The 12660-nt window shown below is 37.7% G+C and overlaps 1 protein-coding gene across 3 annotated transcripts in view; it reads left to right on the top strand.

Annotated features, from left to right (window-relative positions):
- Nucleotides 1–12660, top strand: part of ASB15 (ankyrin repeat and SOCS box containing 15) — a 55291-nt gene that overhangs the window by 19123 nt on the left and 23508 nt on the right. For all 3 annotated transcript variants that reach the window (XM_077773272.1, XM_077773271.1, XM_077773270.1), the window contains exons 3-4: nt 10005–10077; nt 10781–10853. In XM_077773272.1, coding sequence (XP_077629398.1) covers nt 10818–10853 — 36 coding nt within the window. In that variant the 5' untranslated portion in view covers nt 10005–10077; nt 10781–10817. The remainder of the gene's footprint in view (nt 1–10004; nt 10078–10780; nt 10854–12660) is intronic.

Genomic DNA, 12660 nt, shown 5'->3' with positions numbered 1-12660 from the left:
AGACACAGAATCTGAAGCAGATTCCAGGCTCTGAGCTGTCATCAGCACAGAACCCAACGCAGGGCTTGAACTCACAAACTGTGAGATCATGACATGGGCCCAAGTCGGATGCTTAACCAACTGAGCCACCCAGGCACCCCTGATTTTAATATTTTTGATACTATGGCACCTGTGAAAAAATATGAAAAATTGCCTTGTTTGTATGGTAATTACATATTAGGTCCTCAAATCAAGCCACAACTAAACCAAATATTTAGTAGAAATACCATTTTGGAAAATCCAGAGTATTCTGCCCCATCACTTACAACGTTCTATTAGAGATAAATCTAAACCTAGCAGAAATAATCACCTTTTTCTAGTTTCTTCAAAGAATCACTAAGCTTAACTTTTATATTAAAATCGAATTATTTGAACATACACAAAACAGGGGGTCAAATTTGAAATATAAAAAATAAGGATCTAAATGCAGGAGGGGAGGAACAGGGTCTTATAGCAGCAGATACGGTGGATTTACATTGAGATTGTTGAGTTTAACATGGTGAGTTTTATTCACCAAATTCATATAACTTTTATATAACAGTTAATGTTAAAATATTCTTGTTCATAACCAAATATTAATTGATGGAATTTCATGAATTAGTAGCTTCAAAAAAATGAAACCTAACAGATGCATATGAAAAACACCAATCTTTTCAGAAAGAACAGAATACAATACTGAACTTTCAGTAATTTGAATTTTACTTTGCTTGCTAATATAAAGTTCTATTATACAGTCTTGATTATGATGATGCTTAGTGAATATTAAATAAGGTACTAAGAATAATGAAAGTCTCCTTGCCTTAGCACTATCGATTTAGGATATGTTAGAGATCAATATTACAAAAGACAAGAAGAAAAAGAAGGGCTCTCAAAGTACTTTGATGATCTGTTAATGTAAAACCATTGTCTCTTTTAATTTTTTTAAAATTTTATCTCTGTTTTATTTTATCTCTATTTTTGAGAGAGAGACAGGGAGAGCAGGAGAGGGACAGAGAGAGAGGGAGACAGAGAACCCCAAGCCTGATGTGGGGCTCAAACCCATGAACCATGAGATTATGACCTGAGCGGAAATCAAGAGTCAGTCACCCAGGTGCCCCCCATTTTCTCTTGTTAAAACTCAAATGTGTATATGTCTTTGTTCTCTGGCCTTCTCTTCCAGACCTACTTGTGTTTTATCTCCCTTACCAAATTCTGGCTTCTTTTCTAGTTATTTGTTCTCTACACAGTGGTAAACTTCTTAAGGACCAGAACTGTGTGGCCCACCTATCTTAGCATGCATGTCCTGCGTGGTCTAGCACCACATTCTGAATCCACTACAATGTGTGTGTGCAATAGGCAGTCAAGTGGGATGGTTCCTTTTATTGTCCATTTTAGGACAGAAATATAATATAGTTAACACTTGAACAACACAGGGATTAAGGACGGCAACCCCCATGCAGTTGAAAATCCGCATATGACTTTTGACTCCCTCAAAACTTAACTACTAATAGCCTGTTGTTAACCAGAAGCCTTACCAATAACATCAACAGTTAACACACATTTTGCATATGTGTTTTCTATTTTATTCTTACAATAAAGTAAGCTAGAGAAAGGAAAATATTATTAAGAAAATCATAAGATTAAATACATTTATAGTACTATATCGAAAAAAATCCACATATAAGTGGATCCATGCAGTTCAAACCTTCAAGGGTGAACTGAACTATAATAGCAAGTACTCTATCTGTAGAGTGATTACTATTGTTTCAAAGAGCTTCCATAATTATGCTCCTATTTTACTCTCATGTCAATGATGTGAAATATCAAGAGCAGAATTATTATGTAGGTGGAAACCAGGACATAGGCATTTAAGTGATTTGCCTTAATTCACAAAAACATGGACACATCTGAAATCAAAATACAAATTCCCTGCTTTCCTTTAATCCAGGATTCTGACTCTAGATGCTCTTGACCTTCTTTCATGGAAAGAAATCAACCTGCTTTCTTGAAATTCACTATGACTCTGTTTTAATTGAATTAACCTTTAGTTAAATTACATAAGAAATAACTGCTAACCCATATGAACAAGTCACTGTGTTTAGCAAACATTTACCATGTATTTCATGTGTGCTTTCTACACAACAAGCACTTTGCCAGACACTGGTGACAGAGTGGTAAGTGTAACAAAGTGCCAGTAAGAACTCTCCCCACTTTTCACGCACCATGGGGTTTGTGTGCTGCCTACGGGGGTACTGCACTAAAAACCACTCGCTTGTCACCTGCCTCCGTGCTGCTGTATGGAAACAAGATGGCAGGGGTGATGTCAACAATACAGGTTCTTCAGGGGCCTGTGACATCAGCACCCTTACAGAGCGTGGCGCTAATACATTGGACTCATAACTGAAGAAAACAAAAACAAAAACAGTAGAAAGCACAGCAAAAGCAAACAACCAATGATCAAAGTCCTTGGAAGAACATGAGAAATAAAGGATTTCCTTTTCTCACATTTTTCTGCTGTTTTATACACAACCATAATAAAATTTGCATTTTTCAATCACAGTCTCCCCATGACCAAAATAATGAACAAGTGGAGAAAAGGAAGAAGGAGGAGGAGAAAATTGGAAATTTTTTTTTCATTTTTTCCATGAGTTATGATACTATGTGGGGGGTTTGACATACATTAGGAAGTACTGTATTTCAAAACGAAACCAAGTGAGGTGTACATAGATAAGGCTTACTAAACTGCAAAATAATGGGACAAAGCAAAGCGGGATTTTCTGAGAAGTCTGGACAACACCATTTTGCCCAGAAGGCAAAAATAAAGCTGCATTTGTGATAAGGCTTTTATACAGAATGGGCTGGATCACAAAGGAATCTGATCAATGGCTTTGTACGAGTTGGATGTGATTGTTTGGCTAATCTTAGCAAGATCTGTATTTTTAATTCACAGTCAAGAGGCCAGCAAGCCCCCACGTTGGCAGGAACACAGAGTACCTGTGAGAAGTAGCAGCAGGCGCCTTCAACATGAGGGCCAGGATGCCACACTGCTTTCTGCAAGTTAACATACCATGCTACCCAAATCCTTTGTTCCCAAAATAAAAATGGGTGCTTCTAGGGACAGTGCTTGTAACACTGTGCTTCAACCATTTCAACCTAAGACTCTTCATATCAGTCGCTATAATTATCACTGTGAAACAGGACACGCATTTCTTGCCATATATAGATAATAAGGGACATGTATTTGGATGTCAGCATCATTATAGGTGCCTTCCTCAGGACAACAGTAGCAGAATTTGACAGTCCTTCACTGCTTGATCACCCTTTCCTTTCCAAAGTCCTTCACCCTTTGATCACCCTTCACTGCTTGATCACCTTGCTTGAAACACCCTTTCCACGCAACCTGGAAGTCCATTGTTTAAAAATCAGATTCACTTTGTTTCTGTTTTGAGAAAGTCAACAGGAAAAGCCAACTTCCCAAACAGGCAAATGTTGGAAATGGTTATGAGCATTATGAACAGATCATTCTTTTAAATATTTGAATTTACTCAAAGCATGTGTCAGTGTGTATGTAGAGATGATGATGAACTATTTGAGGAATAGACCTCTTAAAAATGGTGGGTGTCTGGGGAGGCTGGGTGGCTCAGGCAAGTTGAGAGCTCGGCTTGGCTCAGGTCATGATCTCGCAGTTCATGAGTTCAAGCTCCACATTGGCTGGCTGCTATCAGCAGCGGAGCCCACTTTGGATCCTCTGTCCCCCTCTCTCTGCCCCTCCCCTACTTGCTCTCACTCAAAAATAAAATAAACATTTAAAAAAAAATGGTGGGTGTCTGGGGCACCTGAGTGGCTCAGTTGGTTAAGCAGCTGACTTTTGGTTTCCGCTCAGGTCATGATCTCACTGTTGTAGGATTGAGCCCTGCATTGGGTGCTTGCTCCATATTGGGTTCGAACTGACAGTGTGGATCATGCTTGGGATTCTCTCTCTCTCCCTATCTCTTCCCCTCCCCTGCTCATGCTCTCTCTCCCAAAAAATAAATAAATAAACATTAAAAAAAAAAAGGTGGGTGTCATGGTCCTTGTATTATTATTTTTATTATAATGGTTATTATTACTATTACCACTTCTACATTACAGATGAAGATACTGAATCTCAGAAAATTAAATAACAAATCTGAGGTGACAGAGACAATAAGTGGTAAGGCAAGATTTATTCATAAGCCTACATTATCAGTAACATATTTTCATTTATTTTCCACACAACCCCACTTTTTTTGTCCTTTTGGGGTTTTTTAAGCATTATTTTAAATACTGTGTGACCTAAGGAGATCTATAATAACTATTAGATAAATGGATAAAACAGGCATAGATTGGTTGGTATAAGACAAGAGGTGTCCCTGAAATGTGCCAAACCACATTTTTAAATGTTTGGTATAGATTTAATCCACAAATTGCATTATACTCTAAACCTTCAAGTGGATTTTTAATATTGGAAGTTAAAAGTATTGTATAAAAATTAAAGTTTCACAGTGCTGTTTGTCTTCTGTAAGGATGTTTTATTGCAAAGTTCCAAATTAATAGTTATAAAACATCCACAATATTCTAACCTTCAACCTTAACTATTTCAAATTACAGTTTAATAGTGGTATAAATACATAATATTTCTCTCAGAGTTTGCTCCAAGGGTGACTGAAATATAGCCTCTTTTATCACAAAAAGCTAGGACCTCTGATTTCACATTAATGGTATTCCAAATTTTGAAATAAAACTAGGAAATTCATTATGATCGATGTGTTTATTCATTAACCCTAAGTTCTCAGAAAGGAATCAGAGAAATAGAAGAAAAACAAAAGTATATAGTGCTCCCCAAAGCCTAAGTAGACAGTTCAGGGAAAAGGGAGAGACCAATGGCAAGAAATCCAGGAATGTCTGAAAAGTAATAAACTCAGTGTCTTTAGACACAAGGAGGTCACCAAAGCCCTTAAGGAGAGTTCTTAGTGGAGTGGTGGGGACAGAAGCCAGATGGCTTTGTGAATGCTGACAGTGGCCTGAGCTAATCCCAGGATAGCCATGTCAAAACAAACTGAAGGCAGATTATTTTCATCAGAAAATCAGCAAGGCATTCAACTATAATGGATTTTTTAAAATAGAAAATGAACAACCCTCCCCAGTTAAAATCCTGATTTTCTTCTTGCTTTACATCTCCTGCTCACTTTTCTTTAGACGTATCTGTGTTTACAACCTGACCTAAGCATTTCTGATTAGATTAGGTGTCACTGAATGTTGTATCCCCATCTGACTATCAGACTAGCAGGTATTAAATGCAAATGAAATGAAAGACAGTAAATTCATACACTAAGATGGTTGTATTTAGTGAGATTTGACAGGGGTCTAAAAGACGAAGAATGAGAAGCAGTGTGTGTTAAAATTGATTACAAGTGGATATAGATCTGCAGTCACACAGACTCACAATTTTGTCACTTGAACAACTAATTTTAAAAGACAAAAAATTCTATTGAAGTGATTTTACTTCGTTCCCTCTGCAGGAAACTTCATCGCATCTGGGTTGGCAGATGATTTGTTTTCATAAGCAATCTTTGAACCAATCAGGACACAGATAATCTTATTATACCTCTGTGGGTTTATGTTTCTTTTGATGAGAGTCTAGAGAAGTCATGGGTAATACTTCATAGTGTGCCAGGAACCGCTTATGTTTCAGTTGCCCAAGGTCAGATCTTTATTTAACCACCAACTGGGTACTTAATTTTAGATACACAGAGGAACACATTGGCTCCAAGGCACTTCCTCTGGTTTAGGAAGGCAAGGCCCTGGATAAGAATGACAAGACGATCATTCCAAAAGGTGAGATTATGAAATATTTGATCTGTACCTCACCAAGTAGCTTATGAAGTAGTTTAGTATCGGGAATATTTTAAACAGATGGAAATACATATTGTGGTAGCTTCTCATTACTTTTCTTTCCAATTGATCACCTGTCGGTTTGCCTTTCTGAGGCCTTTTAAATCACAGAATATAAGCAGGGTTGTTTTTGTCTGTTTATAGAATATTAACTCGATGGCATAGTCACGAAGCATAATAATATCATGAGAAAAACAGACCAAGCATGAATATGCCTATAGGAAGTGCCAATATATACCATTGGAATCCCAGAGGGGCCTTAGGTGGCTCTGGTTTCTGAGTAAAACGTTAAATGATTTTTGTGAATAATTATAAAAAATTTCTATCAGGGCTCTTTTATTACTTATAGCAAAAGATGGATGCTTTATATTCAAATAAAAAATTCCTTTAAGTTCTTTTAAATCAGATGAGAAAAAAGGAACTCAGTAGAATTGGAAATTTGCTTCTGCAAAATAAATCAGAGAATCTTGAGATTGGAAAGTCTTTAGAATTTACCTGTGACCATCACCCATCTGGCTCTTAAATGAACACATAACTTCCAAGGAAGTTCTACATCTAACATGAAATGATTTCTGTGAAATAGTAGTGATATAGACTAGGAAGTCCCGACACTGCTTTGTGCTGAGGACATTGTTGTCATAAAGTATCTTAATTTTACACTTCTGTTGTTTCTACGGGAATAGTTGTTTTCAAATGACAATTTACCTAAAATATTTACATTTCCACTAAAGTTGTTTGGTAGGTTTGCTGATTGTTTGCTTAAACTCTTAAAAACTTATGAATATTTGGAATACAAAACGAGACCTTTTCAGTAATTCTATTATAGTAGATGGGTCATTGGTTACAGTATGTGAGTGTCTAATGCCAAACAGTTGGAGTTATACCCACATCTCCACCACTCACCATTATGTGCAGGTTTGAGCAAATTACCCAACAACTCTGTGCCTCAGTTTCCTTGTCTGTAAAATAGGGGAAAGTGTATTATAGAAATTAAATATCAGAATCAACTAAGCTACTGAGCATAATGCATGTCACAGGTAAGTACTCAATAGATGTTACTTATAATAATTATCAATAAAACAAATCTTTATTGAGGATGTGCTTGACTATCTGCCAAACCTTGAAAGGGAGGGGATCGATTGTGTTGTTTCTGGGGAAAAGTCTAGAATGCATTATTTAAAAGCAGCAAACTCCCTGCAGGCAGGGATCCTATTGTCTTGTGTCTAGCACTATGTCTGGAGCATAGCAGACACTGAACACATATTTTTGAATGAATGAATAGGATGGTCTGAAAATCCTTAGGAAAAAAAATAATAATCACTGAGAATTGGTGGGTCAGAGAAGGCGAATGTAATAGACATTATGCATCTGTATTTCAACAAAGTATTTGACAGTATTTCTTGACAATGGTCTTGTTATCAAAAAGGAGACGTTAATACTGGACAGTGATGTATTTCAGAGGATTTGTAACTGGATAAACAGCTTTTCTTGAAGAGTGCTAAATAATAGATCAGTGTCAACCTGAAGTCCTCTCTGTCCTGTGCCAATTTCTGTTCAACGTTTATCATTATTACTAGTGCAGATGGACATATAGAAGGCATGCAAATAGGCCTGTAAGTAGAACAATACTTGCAGGGATAGAAAATGCATTAGATATTGGCAGACTGGAATAAAGGTCAAATCATAAGAAAGAAAGAAAGGAAGGAAGGAAGGAAGGAAGGAAGGAAGGAAGGAAGGAAGGAAGGAAGGAAGGAAGGAAGGAAGAAGAAAGAAGAAAGAAAGAGAAAGAGAAAGAAAAGAAAGAAAAGCAAAGAAAAGAAAGAAATGTAATAGGGTTGAATAAAGAGTCCTGAACAGACTTTCCCAGCAATGATGTGAGAAAAAATATGAGATGTACAGTTTGGGCCGATAGGGATCCAAATCAACTGTGTAACATGACAGTCTCCAAATTCATCTGGGCTTAGGTTAAATTAACCAATCTATAATGTCTAGGAAAAAGGAGATGGTCTTCCCTGCATAATGTTGTGTTGATCTGACTACACCTATTGTAGTCAGATGTGTGCTGCCATCAGAGCCCATGGTCCAGAGCCACTTTCAGAAAGAAACGAATGATGAATGTGTTTACAGGAAAGCAATCAAGATGGCGGAGGGAGGTGAACCCATGGCACAAGAAAAAAGTTCTTCAGCCTCAAGAGGAGAGGGCTCACTGGAGACTTAACAGCCTTCCTGGGGAATGATTTAAGGGCTCTCATGTAGCAGAAGAACGACAGTTAATCAGTGTAATTCTGAGGAATACAACTAGGATCATAGAATAATGATTTGAAGAGAGGGATTCAACTTAAATGTTTTTTTCCTAACTGTTAACGCTAACCAAAGGGCTCTGTGGGGATATAGTAAGCTTCCTGTCACTTTGGTGTTGAGGGCTGAGGCTGGACAATTACTTGCAGGGCTTGTTGTACATGGAATTTATAGGTGGAGCTACCTAATGGTCAACTCTGAAGTCTGATGATTCTAGAGAAAAGGAAGAAGAAGGAAGTAATGAATATGTCAGAGTTCCTGTTCAAGGGTGAGGAATTGAGTTAAAACTGCCAAACAACCCCTAGAATTCTAGTTCCTCATTCCAGAGGAGTTCAACCACGGAATGATAACACATAGTGCTTGTTGACTACTCACATTGGACACAGTTAATGCAGCGGCTAATCCAGTGGGCAGGTTTTGAACAAAGTTTGAATTGCCACACCCAACTGTCTCCCCCAGAAAGAAATCAATGGCCTGTATATGATGTCAAACTAAACTATGAAGAAATGCAGTGGCTCATTATTGTTTGAGTTTTGAATAGGAAAAGATTTGACTTGAGCCCCAGGCAGAACTTCTGTCATGTCAAATGAACATGTATATACAGTAGTATATATACATATATACAATGTATATAGTATTTACAAATATATAGGAATATATATAGACATGTAGAGTACATAACAATACTTTTATTAAGGTCTAGGGACATTTCATTTTTATTGTTATTATAGCTAATTAATATAGTCAAAACATTTTTTACTTACCCTAAACTCACCTGCATAGACTAAATGTAGCTATTTTATTCTCAACAAGCGGCCTTACTTTCCTCAATAGCTGCCACTCACTAATTAGTGGAAAATGAAATTTTGGTCTCATGCAGACACATAGGATAACTTAGGTAACAAAGTCTGTGCTTGGATGACTCAAGTAAAAGGATCAGTCTTTCAGATTTCTGTTCTTTTCTAAGCCAAGAAACTCCCTCCACCAGATTTCACCTGCTTTACTATAAATTCTGCAAACTTCTCTCTTCTCAAAGTCACCAAGGTCGCTGGAGTACCAGGAAGTGACCTAGCTCATGACCTGTAAGGCTCAGCCTATGAGCCAGATGCTGGGCCAGCTTTCTGGAAGGCTTTGTAAGCTTTGGCTGCATAGAGGCAGTTTTAGTTCCTTCCAAGTGGCCGTCATATCTGATTAAATGAATATCATTCTCATATATGACACTTTATCTCTGGCAGTAAATATTCTTTAAGAATATTAATTTTAATAACTGTATAGCTTTCCATTGCTTAGATATGCAAAAATGTCTTATCCAAATTTCTTATACAAATGTTGGACACTATTATTTCTAATGTTTTGGCAGCTAAATACAGCTGAGATGAGCATTTTCACATATAGATTTTTGTCCACATCTCTGATTATTGCTTGAAGATAGATGCCTAGAATTAGAATTATAAACAAATGGTAGGACTTTTAAAAAATTATATTATCATTCTAGCTTGTGACAAGGGCACATCTATTAATAAGTTGCCTTTCCATGGCTCATGCTTCCTCTGTTCTTTGCTTTTCTACGTTTACCTTCCTCTAGAAACCCACCTACTAATGAACCTAGATCTTCTTGTTCTTTGCATCATTTTCATGAACTAGCACACATCTTTCTACATCTCTGTTTTAACTGAATCTGACGTGGAAATCAATAGTAAGAGTAATAATATCTAATGTTATATGAGAGAAGCAAAACAAGTGTGACAAGCCTTGTCACTGGTCTCTTTACCTAGAAACTGAGCCTCAGTTAATGCAGCCGCAAAACTGGAAGTGAACTTGCGAAAACATAGGACATCAAAACACAAGGTGAATCCATTAATCTGCTAATTTTAAGAGTAGTGTCTATTTGATTATTCAATTATTCATTTGTTCAGCCAATAGTTAGTGAATTCTTATCACATACAAGATATCATACTTAGATCGTGTAGATCTCAAGAGGAATATGTCCATTTTTCCTCCTTAGAACTCTTCTAAAGCATCAGGTTGGGTCTCTTTGAGTCAACAAAGGTAGCACTCGTTTCCTGGACAAAGTGTGTGTGCCCGCGGGTGCATGTGTAATTTATCAGCAGGGCAAGTCACGCTACAGAGGAAGAACTGGTCTAGTTCTCCGTCATTGATAGGATTACACCACACAGAGGGAATTGTTGTAACTTACTACTTATAAATATAGTTACCTGGGTCCGTGGGGTGGAACCCAATTCTGACAGAGAATTTTAGTCTCATGGGGACTGGTTAACTCACTGAAATCAGCCCCACAAAGCCATTGATCTGATTTGCCACTTTGTGCTAACCGGATTCAAAAAAAGCAAAAATGTGTAGCCACCAATAAATACCAAAGTTATGACAAAATTTTATTTATACTGATGTCAGTTTATCTTTAAAATTGCACATATAAAAAGTCAGAATGCAGGAAAATAAAAAGGAACATTCTTTCAAATATAATAACTATATTTTCCTGACAAAACCAAAAATTCAAAACCCTCTTTAACTATTGCCTTTCCTCTGATAGGACAAATCCTGATGACTCTTTCTGGGACCTCCAGTAGATGAACACATCCCTCAAAAACCATAGCAGTTTCAAGGTGAGAGAAAATTGCCTCAGGGTCTCAGGGTCCCCCATTCCACACAGCACTACTTTTGGGATTGAATTTGAGCTGACTGTGTATAAAACTGAAGAAATCTAAATTTTACTCTATTTCCCTTTTTTTATCCCCTCTCATTACCATCCACTAGACTTGGTGTTAGGCCCTCTGCCATCTTGTCCACTCCCAAGCTACCTTCAGTGACTATTCCAAGAAATCCTAGTTCTGCACTGGGGACCAGTATAGTGCTGTTGACACTTTGAAAGGGACACTGGAAGATGGGACAATAAGCCGCAAAGGACAAAGTCTTTCACTGATGCAACCCAATGACACTGAGGAGACAGATGCTGAGGGCAGTGTGATATTTATGGACACAAAGCCCTTCCTTGCATGGAAATGAATTGTACGCTCTGGGAGCTGTTTACAGCCAGCCCTGTTTAGAACCCACAAACTCATCAACAGTACAGTGTTAGCATGGAAAATGGATTGGAGGTAGTGTAGAGAATCCAATGCAAAGAGGTGTCATGTACCCATGTTCATTCCTGCAGCTTACCTTGCAACACCATCCCACCCTCCTGGCCACTTCAGTCAGGCACTGACTGGTATGCTGATCCGCTTTTTAAGGACACTAATGTTAAGACTCCAAGACACAAAGTGCAGAATGAAAGCAAGCTTAGGACATCCTAGACCACCCTAAGCAACATAAAGCCTTATTGCAGAGGGCCAAAGATAAAGATTTATGTGTCCCTGGAAGCTGTTTTTTATTTTTGGAAGTTATTGTCATTAAGAGCTGGCCGTCAAGAGCAAGATCAAAGTAGTTTTCTTTCTTTCTTTTTTTTTTTTTTGTGGGTTGTTTTTCTGCAGCTTTGGAAAGACCTTAAAAATGAAGGTACCTATAATCTGTCCAGACTCTACTTATTAGCTCAATAATGTATGGCTATTATTATAATCACAGTTGTTATTATTATCAAAGATTCTCTTAAAATTTTTTAAAGTTTACTTATTTTTAATAAGGGGAGGGGCGGAGAGAGGGAGACACAGATCTGAAGCAGGCTCCGGGCTCTGAGCTGTCAGCACAGAGCCCCACGCAGGGCTCAAACTGACAAACCATGGGATCATGACCTGGGCTGAAGTCGGATGCTTAACTGCCTGAGCCACCCAGGCGCCCCTTACCAAAGATATTCCAACACTTACATGACCACCAAACTTCCCTTTTCCCACTATCTAAATCTAGGATTTTACTAGGCTCATCTGTAAAATAAACCAATAATTACTGATATATGAATAATACATTTAGCACTTAGAAACCCTAAATTTTGATTGATTTTTTTTTGAGGGATATGTGACAGGGCTTCAGAGATTCCATGAATTCCCCAAAGTTTTATGCAGAATTTTGAGTTGACATGCATCCTTCTGGAGAGAGAAGCCATTACTTTCATCAAATGTGTTCTTGACCTTAAGGAAGGTTAACCAGCACTTTACTTTTTTTGTTTGTTTGTTTAAATATTTTTAATTTCAGTATAGTTGACACACAATGTTACATTATTTTCAGGTGTGCAATGTAGTGATTCAGCAACTCCATATGTTATGAGATGCTCCCCAGGAGTGTAGCTACCATGTGTCACCATGCAACACTATTGCAATGTCATTGGCTGCATTCTCTATACTGTGCCTTTACGCCCATGACTTATTCCTTACCTGGAAGCCTGTAACTCCTTCTCTACTCCCTGCCCCCCCCCCCTTTCCTCACCCCCTCTGGCAACCATCAGTTTGTTCTCTGTATTTATAAGCCTGATTCTGCTTTTTG

This window comes from Crocuta crocuta, unplaced genomic scaffold (assembly GCF_008692635.1).
Source record: "Crocuta crocuta isolate KB4526 unplaced genomic scaffold, BGI_CrCroc_1.0 scaffold16, whole genome shotgun sequence".
Classification (NCBI taxonomy): Eukaryota; Metazoa; Chordata; class Mammalia; order Carnivora; family Hyaenidae; genus Crocuta; species Crocuta crocuta.
This window is presented reverse-complemented; position numbering and strand designations above follow the sequence as displayed.